The sequence below is a fragment of the Tachysurus vachellii genome, chromosome 14, assembly GCF_030014155.1.
Source record: "Tachysurus vachellii isolate PV-2020 chromosome 14, HZAU_Pvac_v1, whole genome shotgun sequence".
In the NCBI taxonomy this organism is placed as follows: Eukaryota; Metazoa; Chordata; class Actinopteri; order Siluriformes; family Bagridae; genus Tachysurus; species Tachysurus vachellii.
Genome location: NC_083473.1, coordinates 20,982,118 through 21,001,683, shown reverse-complemented (window position 1 = coordinate 21,001,683; position 19,566 = coordinate 20,982,118). Strand labels below are relative to the sequence as shown.

Here is a 19,566-nt window from a genome sequence, read left to right as displayed (position 1 = left end):
TTATCTTATCTTATCTTATCTTATCTTATCTTATCTTATCTTATCTTATCTTGTCTTATCTTATCTTATCTTATCTTATCTTGTCTTATCTTGTCTTATCTTATCTTATCTTGTCTTATCTTATCTTATCTTATCTTGTCTTATCTTATCTTATCTTATCTTGTCTTATCTTGTCTTATCTTATCTTTATGCTTTACCTGTTAGGGATTCATAATAATTATTAAAATACATAATTATTCCTGAGGACTAATTAACATAACGTTACCAGAATAACATTGTAATAGAGTCTGTTTATTGGTTTATTCAGGCAAGTCCTAAGTCCAATCAGCAACGTGTAACTAAATTTGCCCCTCATTCGTGCAGCCAATAGGAATCGAGAGAACTGTCGCCTCCCCTCGTCTCTGCCTATGGCGTGTACAAGCTGTAGTTGATTCAGTGTCGCTTTCAGTTGAATGAATCAGAGTCAAAATGTCAGCCGGTGTCATGTTAAAGTGTTTACATAAAGTTAGTAGGTATTCGTTGGCGGTGTTTAGAGCACCGTTAGTCGCTTTGTACCACACAGAGAGAGGTGTTTTTGGGTACAGACCGCGGAGAGGAAAGCCGGATGTCGTGTTACAGGAGCTGCTGAACACACACTCATGTCTTAATCAAGGTCAGTGTGGCTTATAGTCGACTTGTTTACACACCAAACAAACAGTAAACATTTAACCTTATACTAGTAACAGGTTTATTCCGTATGATCTTGAATCTGTTTATTGCATTGTGACGTCACTGTGTCTGAGGCGATCACGTGCTTCTCCTCATGACGTGCTGTAATGCTGTAATATTACTGTCTGAATGACAGAAGTCAATGTGAGATTGTGAACTCGTTTTGTGTAAACAGATCATGGCTTGGCGAGGTTGGTGGAGGCCTATCGGACACATGGGCACAAAGCTGCTCTGATTAACCCTTTAATGCCCAACTCGCCTGTTATGGACAAGATCCCAGAGATCAGCATCCTGAAAGGAAGCCTCCAAGGAAGCATGATCACATCTGGTACACATCTCATGTTTGGGGATTCGTCCCTAATCGTGTCATCTAACGCTTGAGATCGAAAAGTAATTCCAGGTGAACTCTTTGCTTTGCATTGCGTTATTGTGCTCCTGTGGTTTCTGGTTCTTAATGCAGGTTTGAGGCACTTTGGGAAAGCGGAGGCCAGGACAGAGGAGGTGGTTGCGTACTTGGAGGACACCTATTGCGGGAGGATCTCGATAGAAACCAGTCAGCTGGACAGTCTGGAAGAGAGAGTGTGGCTCGCTGATCGATTTGAGGAGCTGAAAAAGGAGAGCTTCACTGCTGAAGAAAGGAGACAGCTGGCAAAACTCATGCTGGAATCTCAGGTACAACATACCGGTACAATCCACCTCCTAAAATTTAACCGACCTGATTTAATCAGATCTTCTTACTAAATATTAACTTATTTAACTGCTGGATGTATTGACTAACAGTGGTGTTAGTTTAGTATTATTTAACTCTATAATTATACATGTAGCTCTTTGCAGCTTCCCTTTAGATTCATCAGAACATGCTGATCAGGGATGTGACCTTGTTGCACTTTTCTTCAGTGATCCGATACAGATAAATAGAAACTAGTCAATGCATCAAAGCAGACACTGGTTCAGACAGGCTTGGTTTTAAGAATGAGTCGTTTCTTTAATACGGAGTTTGATATCGGTTAACATCAGCTAAGTTATACCGAAGACCTCATCTGTGCTGATTAATGTCTGTGCTCTAATGAAGCCTGAATACAGGTTTTACAAGTTTCTGTAGTGAACCATACAAAGGTGTTTGGTCTTAGGTTTCACTTAGGAATAAATTGAGCGTACGCAGACGTATCACGGTTACAGGGACGCTTCTCTGGCAGACGAGCTAAACATCTTTTACGCTCGCTTCGAGGCTGCAGCTAACCACGCTAGCGGAGCTAGCAGCACAAACAGCATGCACGCTGACAGAGCTGGAGAAGTAAACACGTTCACCATCTCGGAGCATGACGTGAGGAGGGCATTCGAGAGAGTGAATACCAGAAAGGCAGCAGGACCAGATGGCATCACAGGTCGGGTTCTGAAAGCCTGCGCTGACCAGCTAGCACCGGTGTTCACTGATATATTCAACTTCTCACTGGAACAGTCTGTTGTCCCTTCATGCTTCAAACAGTCCACCATTGTTCCTGTCCCGAAGAAACCCCAGCTCGCCTGCCTCAGCGATTACCGCCCTGTAGCCCTGACCTCAGTAGTGATGAAGTGCTTTGAAAGACTGGTCAGAATCTTCATCACTGCATCACTACCAGACACACTGGATCCACTACTTTTTGCGTACCGCCATAACCGCTCTACTGAGGACGCCATTGCTTATCTTCTCCACACTACGATGAGCCACCTGGACGGCAGAAAAGGGAATTGTGCAAAAATGCTTTTTTGTGGGCTACAGTTCAGCGTTCAACACGATAATTCCCTCCTCGCTCACCTCTAAGTTGGAGTTCCTGGTACTCTGGGCCTTCTGCTGTGTCAATGGATCTCCAACTTCCTGACATACAGACTACAAGCCGTACGGGTGGGCAAACACACCTCATCCACCCTCACCCTCAGCACTGGAGCTCCCCAGGGTTGTGTTTTGAGCCCCCTGCTGTACTCACTGTACACATATGACTGTGTGGCCACTTCCAACTCCACCACCATCATCAAGTTTGCTGACGACACTGTTGTGGTGGGCCTGATCTCCAACAACGACGAGACGGTCTACCTACAGGAGACTGAAAACCTGGATAGATAGTGCCAGGAGAACAATCTTCTCCTGAACATCAGCAAGACTAAGGAACAGCACCATGCAGGACAGGCGATCCCTCCAGAGGGTGGTGGGGTCAGATGAACGTACTGTACCATCCACACCGAGCTCCCTGACCTGCAGGACATCTACAGCACACGGTGCCGGACCAGGGCCAGGAAGATTGTAAAGGATCTCAGTCATTCCAACAATGGACTCTTTTCTTTGTTGCGTTCAGGGAAACGCTTCCGTTTCTTGAAAGCAAACGCAGAGAGAATGAGAAGAAGTTTCTTTCCGCAGGCCATTCGGAGTTTAAACCAGAAAACACACAGGATCTAGTACTGGACCTCTCCCTCCATCTTCACTTTTTTCTGCACAACCTTTTCTTGCACTATGACACTTTAACTCTGGACTTGCACAGCACAGTGCCACTTTAATACACACCACACTGCACATGGACACTTTAAGGACAATCACTAAATCATTTTTTATTCATACTGCCAATATCCACTATACGCATTTATGTATATACATATATTTTCACATATATTTTCAAATATATTTTATATTCTTTGTAGTTTATTTTTATCCTTAATTCCATTCCTTTCTATGCTTGAATACCGGACAGACGTAAAAAGCATTTCACTGCATGTCATACTCTATATGTATGTCTATGTGCCAAATTAAATTTGATTTGATTTGATTATGTCTGACTTTTCCCAGTAAAACCTGTGTAATTTGTAGTGCACATAGACATTTTCAGTTCATTACCTTACGTCCTTATGTATGCTATACGACATAAATAAACTCCTGATCTGGGGTTACAGAGGGTTTGTGAAGTTCCTGTGCATGTTCTCCTTGTGTCTATATCGGTTTCATCTGGGTTCTTCAGTTTTGTGTTAACTCATTTTAATCCTGCCTTTAGGTTGATTGGTTTCTTAAAATTGCCCCAAAGTGTTGAAGCGTGTGTGTGTGTGTGTGTGTGTGTGTGTGTGTGTTTGTTTGTGTGCACATGATGCCCCGTGATAGACTGTCATCCCAACCAGATTGTTAACCAGCATTGTTACTTTGTGTTCCTGGAATTGGCTTCAGATCTACTGCAACTGTGAGCATGATAAAGAGATTACTGAAGATGAACGAACAAGCTAACAAAATTAAGTTAATTCATGCATCGTGAAATCCAACTTGTTTCATTTTTATTCATTTTGTTTTATTCTAATCTGAGAGAAAACCCTGGAAAATCTCTTAAATGTCTCAAAGGCCTTTTAATAGGAAATTGACTATAGCACTGATTTTTTTCTTTTTAATTATTATAGGAATTTGACCACTTTCTTGGCACCAAGTTTGCCACAGTGAAGCGGTACGGAGGAGAGGGAGCAGAGAGCATGATGGGATTTTTCCTCGAGCTTTTCCATTCGGCTGCGAAGAGCGGCGTAACGGATGTGGTAATGGGAATGCCTCACCGCGGACGCCTCAACTTGCTTACTGGACTTTTGCACTTCCCACCTGAGGTGAGTAGAAAACAATGGAAGAAGGGCTGTAAATAATGTAACCGTTTTCTTTGTCACATAAACATTACAGCACAGTGAAATTCTTTCTTTACACATCTCAACTTTGGAGGTTGGAGTCAGTCAGCCATGAAACAGCTGGAGCTGCACCACTGGAGCAGAGAGGGTTAAGGGCCTCACTTAAGGGCCCAACAGTGGCAGATAGGCAGTGCTGGGGCTTAAACCCTCATCCTCCAATCAACAACCCAACATATATATTAAAATATAAAGTGAAACGATCTTTTCCTGAAGTGTCTGCGATAAAATCCATGACACATGATAAAGAAACCACTTTAATATAAATTTTAGTAAAACATTGCTCTGGAAATGGTTTTAAATGTAAGCTGGGAAATGCACAACAACAGTTGTAGAGCAGTGAAACATCTCGTCCTGTACAAAAAAATTGCAACTCATTCAGAATTTGACGAGCCAGCATGCAGCGATACACAGCAGGCAAAGTCTGACAACATGCTCAGACCCAGGAGGGGGATATTAACATACTAAAATAAAGCATGAAGTACAAATCCAGACAGCTGGCAGAAGATACAGGGTCTGTGAAATAAAATAAAAAAAGGTCAAATAAAAGGGGATTAGGATGTAAAATAATACCATGCAGAAAGGTCTCAGATTCCTCGTTGATTTTGACTTTGGTCCCAGATGTTTGTCTCAGCATGTAAAAATAAATGAATACATTTATTACCAGCATTTCTGAAAGCACTTGTTTAACTCAGTAGTTACATATAACACCTTCCAGGCTCAAATGAACTCTTCACCATGTTTCCAGTGGTGGACTTTTCCTGTCATGTCCTAAACACCTTGTCTTTTAATTCAACAGTGATTCCTTTAACGAGGTTGATACAGTAATTAACTGGAAGTGGAGCTGGAGTGTTGGAGTAGAACACCAAACATGCTGTATCGCTATAGTTTGTATGACATTTCATACAAAATCTGAGTGATGTTGAAAGGTTTTAGGAACATTTGATTGCATGGGAAATAAATGATGTGAGACCTGATGGCAGTCACAGATAACAGAGCACACAAAAGCAAACTGAAAATGAAACCCATGTCACGGACGTGGGGATAAAAGCCCCAAGTGCAGGATAGCTTAAAAGAAAAACAGGTTTATTAACAAAAAAAAAACACGGAACATGGACACCGACTCGAGACAAGACACCAGGACAAAACAAAGGATTCCGCGCTGCACAAGGCAACGCGGCTTAACTAAATACTAATAATAATCATGACACATGAGGGACAGGTGTGCAGAGGCAGGGAGGAAAAGACAAGGGTGGGGCAGATACGTGAACACAGAACGTAAACAAAAAAGCACATGGCCAAAGTCCGGGCTGAGTCCTGACAGCCCAAGCAAATTCAGAACCAGTCTAGCTACAATGTGGGCCAAATATTTGTCAAAAAAGTGTCACTGACAGGTTATGCTGAGGTTACATTGATTAACATATAATACCTTATAGTTTACATGCATAATTTATATATATCGTCGCTGTCAGACGGAATCCTCGTATCTCCAAAATCGTTATTTTTCAGGAAATTTAAAAAAACGCCGTACCTTATCTGCAGTGCACAGGGTTTAGTCCGCGTTGCAGTGGATTGTCTTGCGCTAAATTCCTGTCCTCAGACGAGCACCAGAACTAGCGGGGGTCAAGATTTTTTTTTCTTTGAGCCCAGTGTTTTGAAGACATTTACCTCAGAAGACGTGTTGATTCGTTGCGACTCTTCTTGAGGAGAAATATGCCGTGAAGCTCTCCCGCAGAGTGAGGAAGAGGTGGACAGTTGAAGTGTCCAATGGAGTGATGAGATTTGTGCTCAAGCTATTTTCAAGACTTTAGATTGGTTAATAACTTGTAAAAATAACAGACCCACGTGGGGACTGACCAATAGCATCGATATGTGAAAAAATATGAAATCGACCAAATCTGGACATACGAGGTTTCCGCCCGACAGCGACGATATTTTTTTGAAGAATCACATGTCATGAAGCTTTAAGCCCAAGCCTCAGTAAGGTTCTGAGTCTCTTCCAACACTGTCCCATTTTCTATCTCACCTTTTCTTACTCTAGCTGATGTTCCGTAAAATGAGAGGTCTCAGCGAATTCCCAGAGAACTCTCCCGCCATCGGGGATGTCCTCTCTCACCTCACCTCTTCTGTGGACCTGGAAGTCGGCGCTGCTCACCCGCTCCACGTGACCATGCTACCCAACCCGTCCCATTTGGAGGCCATTAACCCCGTCACTCAGGGCAAAACTCGCAGCCGCCAACAGGTTAAAAAGGATGGCGATTATTCCAGCGACAGCGACGCTAGGCCTGGAGACAAAGTCATCTGTTTGCAGGTATGCTGTATACTGATTTGTGTAACCAGGTAACATATCAGCAGAAGTGTTTCAGCTCTGTCTTCATGGCATGGAATTTTAAACTGGACTGATCTTTACAGCACTGTTTATATAATCAGGGCAAAGAAACCTGTTCTTCCAGGATATAGTTTTATTTCCTGAAAAGAAAATGTATCTGAACATGTTACTGAAAATGTATGTAGAAGTACAACTGCCTGGCTGCAACTAATTCTTCTTCTTCTTCTTCTTCTTCTTCTTCTTCTTCTTCTTCTTTTTCTTCTTCTTCACCTTCTTCTTCTTCTTCTTTTTCTTCTTCTTCACCTTCTTCTTCTTCTTCTTCTTTTTCTTCTTCTTCACCTTCTTCTTCTTCTTCTTCTTTTTCTTCTTCTTCACCTTCTTCTTCTTCTTCTTCTTCTTCTTCTTCTTCTTCTTCTTTACCTTCTTCTTCTTCTTTACCTTCTTCTTCTTCTTCTTTACCTTCTTCTTCTTCTTCTTCTTCTTCTTCTTTACCTTCTTCACCTTCTTCTTCTTCTTCTTCTTCTCATTCATCTTCTTCTTCTTTTTCTTCTTCTTCTTCTTCTTCGCCTTTTTCTTCTTCTTCTTCTTCTTCTTCTTCTTCGCCTTCTTCTTCTTCTTCTTCTTCTTCTTTTTCTTCTTCTTCACCTTCTTCTTCTCCTTCATCATCTTCTTCATCTTCTTCTTCTGCTTCCTCATCTTCTTCTTCTTTACCTTCTTCACCTTCTTCTCACTCATCATCTTCTTCATCTTCTTCTTCTGCTTCCTCATCTTCTTCTTCTTCTTTACCTTCTTCTTCACCTTCTTCTTCTCCTTCATCATCTTCTTCTTCTTCTTCTTCTTCTTTTTCTTCTTCTTCACCTTCTTCTTCTTCTTCTTCTTCTTCTTCTTCACCTTCTGCTTCCTCATCTTCTTCTTCTTTACCTTCTTCACCTTCTTCTTCTCGCTTCTTCATCTTCTTCTTCTTCTTTACCTTCTTCTTCACCTTCTTCTTCTCCTTCATCATCTTCTTCATCTTCTTCTTCTGCTTCCTCATCTTCTTCTTCTTCTTCTTTACCTTCTTCTTCACCTTCTTCTTCTCATTCATCATCTTCTTCTTCTTCTTCTTCTTCTTCTTCTTCTTCTTCTTCTTCTTCTTCTCCTTCATCTTCTTCTTCACCTTCTTCTTCTGCTTCCTCATCTTCTTCTTCTTCTTTACCTTCTTCACCTTCTTCTTCTCACTCATCTTCTTCTTCTTCTTCTTCTTCTTCCTTTTCTTCTGCCTCTTCCTATTCTTCTTCCTTTACTACTTTTTTTTTTATAAATTTTCTCAAGTAGCGAGAAGTCGAATAATAACCTTAAAGTGCAACATAAATTTGAGAAACAGATTCGACACAGCTGTAATTTTACATGAGTCATCAGCAATCAGCAGCATCCTGTTTTTGGACCACTAAAGGAGGCATTGGGAGGAAAGACGTTCCGGTTGGATGAAGAAATACAACAGATGGTGCATAAACAACAGGAGGATTTCAAAAGGAATCCAGACACTCATTAAGAAAACGTTTGTACTGAATGAGTTGTTCATGGAGGAAAATGACACACACTTGTGACTGTTTAAACAAAACAAGTTTTCATTTGACTGTTCAAATTTAATATGAAGGTCAATATCCTCTTAATATTTTTGCATTCTACTTGTGAAGAAAGTACATGCCTTAATTGTCTTGCCACAAGAAATGTCTAGTAATTAATTAATTATATTTGTGTTAATTAATGTCAACTTATTGGGGCACGGTGGCTTAGTGGTTAGCACGTTCGCCTCACACCTCCAGGGTCGGGGTTCGATTCCCGCCTCCACCTTGTGTGTGTGGAGTTTGCATGTTCTCCCCGTGCCTCGGGGGTTTCCTCCGGGTACTCCGGTTTCCTCCCCCGGTCCAAAGACATGCATGGTAGGTTGATTGGCATCTCTGGAAAATTGTCCGTAGTGTGTGAATGAGAGTGTGTGTGTGTGTGTGTGCCCTGTAATGGGTTTGCACTCCGTCCAGGGTGTATCCTGCCTTGATGCCCGATGACGCCTGAGATAGGCACAGGCTCCCCGTGACCCGAGGTAGTTCGGATAAGCGGTAGAAAATGAATGAATGAATGAATGATTGAATGTCAACTTATTAAACATTCTTTTGATATAATAACGTAGAATTTTTTCTCTTCTTCAACAAAGAATTTTTTGTGCGTATTTTGTTTGAATTACAAATTTTGTCAGACGACGTCTCTAATGTTCTGTTATCTCTTCCTTATATCTTCAGGTTCACGGTGACGCCTCCTTCTCCGGGCAAGGAATTGTACCAGAAACCTTCACCCTGTCAAATCTCCCTCACTTCAGAGTCGGTGGAAGTATTCACCTTATTGTGAACAATCAAGTGGGCTATACCACTCCGTCTGAAAGAGCCCGCTCCTCCTTATATTGCAGTGATATTGGTAGGTTTGAGGACCAACTCTTTGCACAGATCGGTGATGCAATTCAATTTAATTCAAGTTTATTTGTATAGCCCTTTTGACAATGGACAATGTCTTAAAGCAGCTTCATACAGTAGAAGGTAAAATATATCCCTATTTATCCCTAATGAACAAGCCTGAGGCAATTATGGCAAGGAAAACCTCCCTTAGACGGTATGAAGAAGAAACCTTGAGAGGAACCTCATCCTCGTTTGGGTGAGACAGGAGGGTGTGAATATAAATGATCATAAACACCAGTGTGTGTGATTATAAATAATGTCCTTTCTACAGTCAGTTGGAGTCGTGTAACCAGGAGCTCATGAGCAACTCATAAATTAGCTCATCATCTGAGTTGAGCTCATTAATTGATTCAACACCATCTCCTCTGTGCCGAAGCCTTCAAATACTCAATGATGGAGATCCAGCATATGTAGAATGTCATTTTGTGTATTGATTAAGAAGTTGTTCTCCTCAAAGTCCTCATGGGGTCTTCAGCTTTTCCTCAAATGTCCGAAATCTTCATGAAGCTTAATCCAACTGGAGCTGGACTAGAAAAACTTTAGTCGATTTGAAGAAAAAAAGTTGGTCAGTGTTGAAAGAAGCATAAATTGTTGTTTTGTACAAAAGTACAACCTGACATGACATGAAAGAGAAGGCATCTTAAACGGAAAACTATTTGGCAAAAGGTCTTATTTATTTATGCAAAATGTGCTCAGAATATATTGAATAATTAACAGCTAGTATGTAAGAAAGTATGAATTTACACATAGATCTTATCCATAGATATCTGGATTGATTGTTGTGTAGTTTTAGTTTTGTTTCTATTCTTATATTCATTCATTCATCTTCTACCGCTCATCCGAGCTACCTCGGGTCACGGGGAGCCTGTGCCTATCTCAGGCGTCATCGGGCATCAAGGCAGGATACACCCTGGATGGAGTGCAAACCCATCGCAGGGCACACACACACACATTCTCATTCACTCACACAATCACACACTAGGGACAATTTTCCAGAGATGCCAATCAACCTACCATGCATGTCTTTGGACCGGGGGAGGAAACCGGAGTACCCGGAGGAAACCCCCGAGGCACAGGGAGAACATGCAAACTCCACACACACAAGGCGGAGGCGGGAATCGAACCCCCAACCCTGGAGGTGTGAGGCGAACGTGCTAACCACTAAGCCACCGTGTCCCCCCCCTTATTCTTATATTTGTTTTAGTAAATACTAAAATTAAAAGATGCAGTCTGCAGAACTGAGTGTATTAGAGTCACGTGTAGGATTATATCTCCCTCAGTGTTGAGAAATAAATGAGCTTTACTACAGTAATGTAGCTTTACTTGTAATCTGCTGCATCACACACTCATGGCGTTTCTTTCAGGTAAGATGGTGGGTTGTGCCGTGATCCATGTGAATGGCGATGATGCTGAAGAGGTCCTCAGAGCCACGCGGTTAGCTGTGGAGTATCAGAGACTCTTCAGGAAGGACGTTATAGTGGACCTGCTGTGTTACCGGCAGTGGGGACACAATGAGCTGGACGAGCCATTCTTCACAAACCCTGCCATGTACAAAATCATCCGGTGAGCTCTCACTCTGTCCTGGCTTCAAATTTTGGGCCATGCTTTCATTATAATTGTAAATCAACCGGTATACTTCGTTTTGGTAGCTCAAGGAAGAGCATCCCAGATTCCTACACTGACCAGCTGATCTCAGAGGGATTGATGACTGAAGAGGAACGCAGTCAGATTAAAACAGCCCACTACTCCTTGCTCAGTGACCGTCTGGCCAACATGACTTTCTATAGCCCTCCACCCACCAACCTGCAGGGTCGTTGGCACGATCTGACAGAGCCACAGAACAGAGTTTCCTCCTGGGACACCGGCGTGGCCGTTCCCCTGCTTCAGTATGTGGGGGCAAAGACTGTGGAGATCCCTGAGGAGATCCAGGTTCACAGTCACCTCCTGAAGACGCATATAAAGGTACAGGTTTTATAGCTCTTTTAACTTTTCTTTCTTTGTGTCCTATGCTTGTTTATGTAACTGCCATTTTGTGAGGTTTCAATGAAAATCCAAATTACAGGAAGGAAGAATAATCTTTTAATTTGATGCTCAGATCCATTTAAAAGTTGTGCGGTGGTCTTTTGAATAATCTATTCGAAACATATAGCTGTGTATCATCGGTACTACATTTAACAATTATTTATTTAACACTAATTATAAAATTTAAATAACACATAATAATAAATAAGAAAGTGCAAAACAACATTCCAAATTTTGCGGACACTCGTTTTATCAACTGCAGGGTTCACACGCGTCCTGGAAATCCTGGAAAATTAATGACCAATGTTCCAGTCCTGGAAAACACATGGAAAATGAGAGAAAACATAAACTGTCCTGGAAAAAATCTTGTTGTCCTGGAAAATTCTTATTTTTAAATGTTCTTGATCATTTAAAGAACAGTTTACACCTGGTCGAAACTATTTTTCCACTAAATTAACGTTAGTAACAGAAAACGCTCTGTTCAGGGACGCTGAGTTTTGACGGGTTTTTTGTTATGCTGTTTAATCTCGCTGTGACTGATGACGCTGTCTTGTGTTGGCGGTTTCAGGCGCTAGGAATGGTTTAAGTGCTCGAATGTTTTCAGCAAATGGTGACGGGTAAGCAGGTTATATTAACCTTGTTAATCTGAATATCATGTGTAAGGGGAATGCACAGCAAACTAAAGCATGTATGACGGCATTGGCCTGAGAAAGGAAAGGGTATTAATATGTGTGGTCTTTTTATTTTATAAATGTTGAAATTTCATTCACATGACAAATTGTCTTTAAAAGTATAGTTAAGTAATAGCCATAAAGTGTACGTTGTTTTTAAGACTTCTGGAGAGAAGAACATATTACTTTAGGCCATGAATCTGTGATCCTTGTCTTTTTTTTTTGCTAAATTTGAAATGTCCTGGAAAAGTCCTGGAAAATGATCTCTGAAAAAGAGTGGGAACCCTGAACTGGCTAGTTATCCTCCAGACCGTGACGGACCACGTCTTTCTCTCATTTCGGCCGTGTGAAGCGCGTCCGCGCTATTCTCCGAGATGCACTTGACGGCCTTTTGTGCAGCGGAATTTTTTTTTTGGACGACCTAGTTAAGGTGGTAGGGTTTCCCAGCTTAGGCGGGCCGCCCGAACTGCAAAGTGCTGCGGGAAACCCTGGATTTCTGATATTCTGATAACTTAGAATATCTTGTAACTGTTAACATTATCAACTTTAAGTTTTAAGAAGTTTTCCTTCCTGTGTGAAGCACTTATATAGCCTTTGTTTGTGTCACTCATTGTAATGCTGGAAGCTGATGGAACTCTCCAGCTTCAAAGAATACAGATGTGACATCACTGAGTGTTACAGACCGCAGCACATCTACAATATGCATTGATTAGTTGCATCTACTCTTCTTACAGTATGTAATAGGAAAGAAATGGATTTAATTTGTTGACAAAATACGTTGACTACATTTGTTTGTGTCTCTGGTGTTGCTGGCAATCGACTGAATCTGCTTTTTCATCAAACATCTCAGTCGAGATTGCAGAAACTTGAAGCAGGAGCTGCATTGGACTGGTCCACCGCTGAGGCGCTGGCGTTCGGCACGCTTCTCTGTCAGGGTAAGCAAAGCGTTTACAACGTTTACGTTTGCGTTTACAGACATAAATCTTTAGGCTTTATTTTAATGAACGCTCAGATCCAGCCCAATTTTGCTTCATTTTTCTAGTATTTTCTAATGTTGTTTTTTCTGCAGGCTTTGACGTGCGGATAAGTGGACAGGACGTTGGCCGTGGTACGTTCAGTCAGCGTCATGCCATGGTTGTGTGCCAGGAGTCCAATGACATGTACATCCCTCTCAATCACATTGACCCGCAACAAAAAGGGCATCTGGAGGTCAGATTAACACAAATCAACACATCAACCCTGTAATTATTCAAATCATTGTTTACGCTTTTACTCCAATTTATACTGCCATCGCTTTATAGTGAATGAATTGTGTTTTCTGTACTGCATGTGGATTGATATTGTGGATGCGCTGTGTGTGTGTGTGTGTGTGTGTGTGTGTGTTGTGTTGTGTTTCAGGTGTGTAACAGCGCACTGTCTGAAGAGGCAGTGTTAGGTTTTGAGTACGGAATGAGTATTGAACAGCCAAAACTGCTGCCCATATGGGAAGCTCAATTTGGGGATTTCTTCAATGGAGCCCAAATCATCTTTGACACTTTTATCTCTGGAGGTAAAAAATAAAAAAATAAATAATAGCTTCGACACTTTAACTCTGTAATAATTGTCTTAATTATGTGGAAGCTTGGGAAAACCCACATTTTTGGCATTTAGCAGACACCAGTATTCAGAGTGACGTACATTTTTATTTTAATTTATACAACTGAGCAATTGAGGGTTAAGGGCCTTGCTCAGGGGCCCAGAAGTGGCATCTTGGGATTCAAACTCACAACCTTCTGATCAGTAGTCTAACGCCTTAATCACTAGGCTACCACAACCCCTCTAATTTAAGGTAACTTGATTCAGTTTGCATGTAGTTTTCAGAAAAAGTTTTCCCAGGCCGACACACAAAGTCTACTGATTTGCATAACTGCTACTCCTTTAGCAATTAAGGACTTGCGCTTTCATACCAGGAAAGAAACAAGTATATCCATACAAAATGATTTTTTTCTACTAGGCGAGGCAAAGTGGTTGCTGCAGAGCGGCATCGTCATCCTGCTTCCACACGGCTATGACGGAGCCGGACCCGAGCACTCGTCCTGCCGCATCGAGCGTTTCTTACAAGTGAGTAGTGAAAGTATTAAAGTAAACTCTGTTCATGACACAAAAACTTTAGAAACGTCTAGAACCTGCTTTACTGATTGTCAGGTCGTTTTATTATTAAGCCACTTTTTCTCCCCTAACAGCTGTGTGACAGTAGGGAGGAAGGCGTCGACGGTGACGTAGTAAATATGGCCGTAGTGAATCCAACAACTCCGGCTCAGTACTTCCACCTGCTAAGGAGACAAATGATCCGAAACTTCCGCAAACCACTCATCGTGGCATCCCCCAAAACACTGCTGCGTTTTTCTGTGAGTTCTGCACTGGATGATTATCCATCATCACTTGTTGGCTCAGCGTACACCAGCTGATTAGACACTTGATAGAGAACTAATCGTATTGCTGCTGCTCTACAGTTCACAGTTCTGTGTATTTATTCTTCTGCACTCGTCTCACACTGTTGTGCATCTACATAGCGTACTTTATGTAGTCTTCTGTACTGTTGCGCTATAGTTCTGGAGAAACGACATTTATGCCCCTTTTCCACCAAAAAGAACCAGGTGCTGGTTCAAAGTTGGTTCCACTGGCGAAACTGTAAGAACCGGTTTGTCTTTCCATCGGCTAGAGAGCATCACAGAGCCGAGTCTGACGTCACTGTACACGTGTCACGTTACACAGCAACGTTAGCGCAGCAGCGGCAAACACAAACACATCAACGATGGCGGATGTTGCTTTACTGTTAATGCTCATGGCTTTGTGAACCTACATTAACACCCAAACGCGGCGAATCCGACGTGTACGTGCAGCTCCATGTAATCTGTATAAACGGAGGCTGTAATCGAGAAAGTACATAACGTTATTTTATCATTAACACAGAAAAAACTTAGCCTTAGCATGTAGCTACTTACTATCATGTGTGCTGATAATGTATCATATCGCGGTAAAGTAAAAGTGTATTAAACATTAGTATACGTAAGGTATATTATCAAATGCGCTAACAGTAGCCCCGCCCCCAGCCCCTGACACAAGCGGTTCTTAAGTCTAGACCAGCAACGTTTTGATGCTACTTAAGAACCACTTTTCCTGGTTCAGTGCCGGTGCTTTGGCTGTCGAAAAAGAAAGAACTGGTTCTAAATTAGGCTCCGAACCAGCACTCAAACTGCCTCGGTGGAAAAAGGGGCATTAGTTTCCAGTGTATACAATCTATAGAGAGGAATGACAATAAAAGCCAACTTGACTTGTGTTTTATTCTGTGTAACACAAGGGGGCAGTGTCGAGCTTGGAGGAAATGGGACCTGGAACTTCCTTCAAGCCTGTAATCGGTGACACCTCTGTAAATCCTGAGAGGTAAGAATCTCGTTGTGTTTAACTCTTAAACTATATAACGACGGAACCCGTCTGTAAACATGGAATAATCCCTACATTGTCCCTGATGTGTGCAAGTGTGCAGCGAGTGCTGCTCTGCTCAGGCAAGCACTATTATGCACTGCTGAAACAAAGAGAGACCATGCCTGAGGCATGTAAGAACACGGCGCTGATCAGAGTAGAGGAGCTTTGCCCTTTCCCCACAGATGCCCTACAGCAGGAGCTCAGCAAATACAGCAATGCCAAAGGTGAGGCCTTGACATTCTTCCTATATATTTTCCAAACCAGCTAAACAATCAGGGTTTATAGATTTTATTTCATTTTTCTTTTAATACCTTCCTTGTTAAAATTCAAACACAAACAATAGTATCCATGACGCACGTGGTAGAGCCGAGGCATTCTGTTACACGTGTTGGAGTATTAGAGCCAGTATCTGATGTTTTACAACATGATGGTGGGTTTTTACTGACTGATATAATCTAGATCATTTACACATATTGTCTTAAATCTCATTGTCAACATGCCTGTGATGACTGCATTTTACTTTCCCACTGATGCACAGTGAAGTACACGGTATGGCCAAAAGTTTGTGGACACCTGACCATTGCACCCATATGTGCTTGTTGATTTAATCTTTCTGCTGTTATAATAAGCTCCTCTCTTCTGGGAAGACTTTCCACTAGATGTTGGATCGTCGCTGTGGGGATTTGCTCGTTCAGCTACGAGAGCATTAGTGAGATCAGACATTGATCTGTAAGGAAGTCTGGAGCACAGTCTGCATCCCGGTTTATCCTTTAAATGCAGTGTTGTAATGTAACGGAGTATTTGTACTTAAGTAGAAATGTCACGTATCTGTACTTTACTTCGCTATTTAAATTTATGTCAACTTTCACTTTTGCTCCACTACATTTTCTAGATAAAATGTTTACTTTTACTCTGCTATATTTCCACTAAGCATCTTCGTTACTCGTTACTACAAAATAAAAAAATAATAAAATTGCGACTGCAATAAGGGAGGTTTGGCGAATCACTGCTCCTAGATTGCGTTACGCAGCTCCGCACGCTCTATTTCGGCGTAATGTTGCCAAAAGGAGGCGGAAGCACAACTGAACCCGAGCCACAACAGAGCCACATTTTTTCTGTGTTACCACAAAGAGCCACATCATACACATGGGCACACATGATCATCACCTTTTTTCCCTGCCATTTTGAGAGCGAACTTGACACAAATTGTTTACTTAAATGATCTTGCTCCTACTGGGAAACTTTGAGGTATTTTCATCCCACTCACAGGCGCGTTTGACGAAAATACCATATTTAACTCAAGCGAAGCGAACACGCACAATAAAAAGACACACAAACTTCGATATGAACGTAAGAGCCGCATGAAACCGGGCAAAGAGCCGCATGCGGCTCGGGAGCCGCGGTTTAGCCACCTCTGTCGTAGACGACCACCCCGACGATAGTGATGAACAGGCTGAAGAAGATAACGTTATACACCCGTGGCTGTATTTGCAAGAAATGTTTCTGTACATTGGAATGAATGAATCTTTCTACCGGATGAAGTGTCTCTTATGCCTACCGAAAATCACTGAAATTTTACTTTTTACTTTTACTTCAAATACTTAAGTACATTAAATATCAGAAAATGACTTTTGATACTTAAGTACAGTAAATATCAGATACTTTAAGACTTTTACTTGAGTAATATTCTAAAAGGTCACTTTCACTCCTACCAAAGTCTTTTTCTAGTACGATACTTGTACTTTTACTCAAGTATTGCTTTCTAGTACTTTATACAACACTGCTTAAATGTGATGAGGTCAGGGCTTTGTGAGGGACCCTCAATTTCTTCTATTCCAAACTTAACAAACCGTTTTAACATAAGCTTCGCTTTGTGTACAGGCGCATTGTCAGGATGGTTCAGGTTTGGGCCTTTTAGTTCCAGTGAAGGAAATTGTAATAATACACCATACAGATGCATCTTATACAACTGTTTGCATAACTTTGTGGCAACACTCTTGGGAAGAACCACATGTAGGCGTGATGGTCAGGTGTCCACAAACATTTGGCCATATCATATATCACCTGAAAAAGTGATCAGTGCATCTCTGAAACCGGATATACAGGTTTGTGCTCGGTGCAGTAACACAATCATTTCTAATCCACTTTTAAAGCTTATATTTTAAACTTTTTACTTATAGAGTTTATCTGGAGCCAAGAAGAGCCACAGAACATGGGGTGCTGGTTTTTTGTGTCTCCCCGATTCGAAAAACAGCTTGCCCGTAAGGTGAGGATGTGTACCTTTTTTTTTTTTTAGTATTTTTTTATTCCACTTATCTTCTGTACAACATTTATACAGTTCTTAGTAACAGACTGCTGTCTTCTTTTTTTCCCTTGCATTTTCTTCACCTAGCTGCGGTTAGTCAGTAGGCCTCCTCTTCCTGCTCCTGCTGTGGGTATCAGTACTCTTCACCATCAGCAGCATGAGGCCATTCTTACAGCCTCTTTCTCCTGATACGCATAAAGCCCTAACCCGGCTTTGCCCAGTGTGGCACCTGACGTACGGTACAGCTGCATCAGAGCAATTCTCCCAGTCAGCATCTGTGCCACAATTTTATTTTATGTATTAAATGATATTAAAATGATCTACAGTGAAGAGTCAGTGAATGCTGGAAAGTATTCTGTACTGTTTAAAAGTCTTTTAAACTGAGAAATGGTATAGAACAAAATGTTGGATTTATAGATAGTGTTAGAAACAACCTACAAACCAAACACCTGCGGTGGTGCAAAGTATTTTAAATCCCTAACAGATTTTATATTACAGAAAGCAATCCCAGAAACGCCAATACTGTTACTTCGGTTCACATAGAACAATAGTAATCTTTACATGATATAAAGCAGGTGGTGCTAAATTGTACAATTTTCTATCAATGTTCCATAAGCAAGGGCTACAGCAGTGAAAGTTTTCACTGCCATGATGTTTCTCCCTTTTATAATGTGTGTGTGTGTATGTATGTGTGTGTGTGTATGTGTATATATATATATATATATATATATATATATATATATATATATATATATATATATATATATGTGTGTGTGTATATATATACGTATATGTATATATATATATATATATATATATATATACGTATATAATATATATATACACACATATATATGTATATATGTGTGTGTGTGTATATATATATATATATATATATATATATATAGATAGATAGATAGATAGATAGATAGATAGATAGATAGATAGATAGATAGATATATGAGTGTGCCTAATAAAACAGCAGAAGAATAAAAATAAAGAGATGAACATGTTATTTTTTTTCTCTGGTTGCAGCTAAATGTTAGGATATATAATATATATTATGTTATTATATGTTATGTGAACAATATTTCATCAATAATATTTCTAACTCATCGTAAAGAAACTGGCACTGGCACTGGACCCTCTGCTCTTTGTTTAAAATATTTTACATGTGGGATCAAGCACTTTGTAATTATAAGATTTCTTTTTCATACATAATTTCGAGTCTGCAATTCTGCTGTAATTGACTACATTTTGATTTATATCTCCTGTTTTGTTCTAGAACCACTGATGTACATTTAAAGGAACTAAACTGAGAAAAATAAAGATTTTATGTGACCTCGCTTGTACCTTATGCATAGCTGGTAGTTCTGAGTTTGGTTATGGAAATCCAGATGCAGATTTATATCCCAGACGAACGAACCAAATCTCAGAAACCTTAAAAGGAACCAAAATCAACAGGAAACTCATCCTCTTCTGGTTGACGCCAGATATCGGGATTATAATTCGTTACGTTATACAGCTGTAGATAAGTAAAGACGCAGAACTAGCATAGCGTGTTAAAAGGATGGTCATGTTCAGTGTGATCACATAGTGAATTAAGGTCCTTGGAAAGCCACAAGATTTCTTAGAAGGTACAAATCTACAGTGGGATTATCCAGGAAAGCAAGGGGACTTGGCTTGGGAAGTGCAAATGTATTTCTGTTTGTTTAGTGTAATGTATTTCGTTGATTCCCCACTGACTCAAATTTTTACATCTTTTCATTGATCATGACTCTTTTATGTAGATTGTATTCTTGTAATGTTTTAAGCACGTACAGTTACACTTATAGCGAAATGTGCTTTCAGTCAGACAGACAGAAATCCAGTTGCTGTCTTACTCATAGAATTTCTAATGTCATT

The 19,566-nt window shown here is 40.8% G+C and overlaps 1 protein-coding gene across 1 annotated transcript; it reads left to right on the top strand.

Moving 5' to 3' along the window:
• The first annotated feature begins 388 nt into the window (after positions 1–388).
• dhtkd1 (dehydrogenase E1 and transketolase domain containing 1) lies at positions 389–18,362 on the top strand. Its single transcript, XM_060886317.1, has 17 exons — positions 389–652; positions 884–1,036; positions 1,169–1,380; positions 4,117–4,311; positions 6,425–6,694; positions 8,989–9,160; positions 10,563–10,761; positions 10,848–11,160; positions 12,742–12,826; positions 12,961–13,100; positions 13,290–13,440; positions 13,885–13,991; positions 14,114–14,278; positions 15,232–15,314; positions 15,411–15,580; positions 17,537–17,622; positions 17,749–18,362. The coding sequence occupies exons 1-17, from the start codon at positions 469–471 to the stop codon at positions 17,848–17,850; spliced, it is 2,787 nt and encodes a 928-aa protein (XP_060742300.1). The 5' UTR covers positions 389–468; the 3' UTR covers positions 17,851–18,362.
• The last annotated feature ends 1,204 nt before the right edge of the window (positions 18,363–19,566 follow it).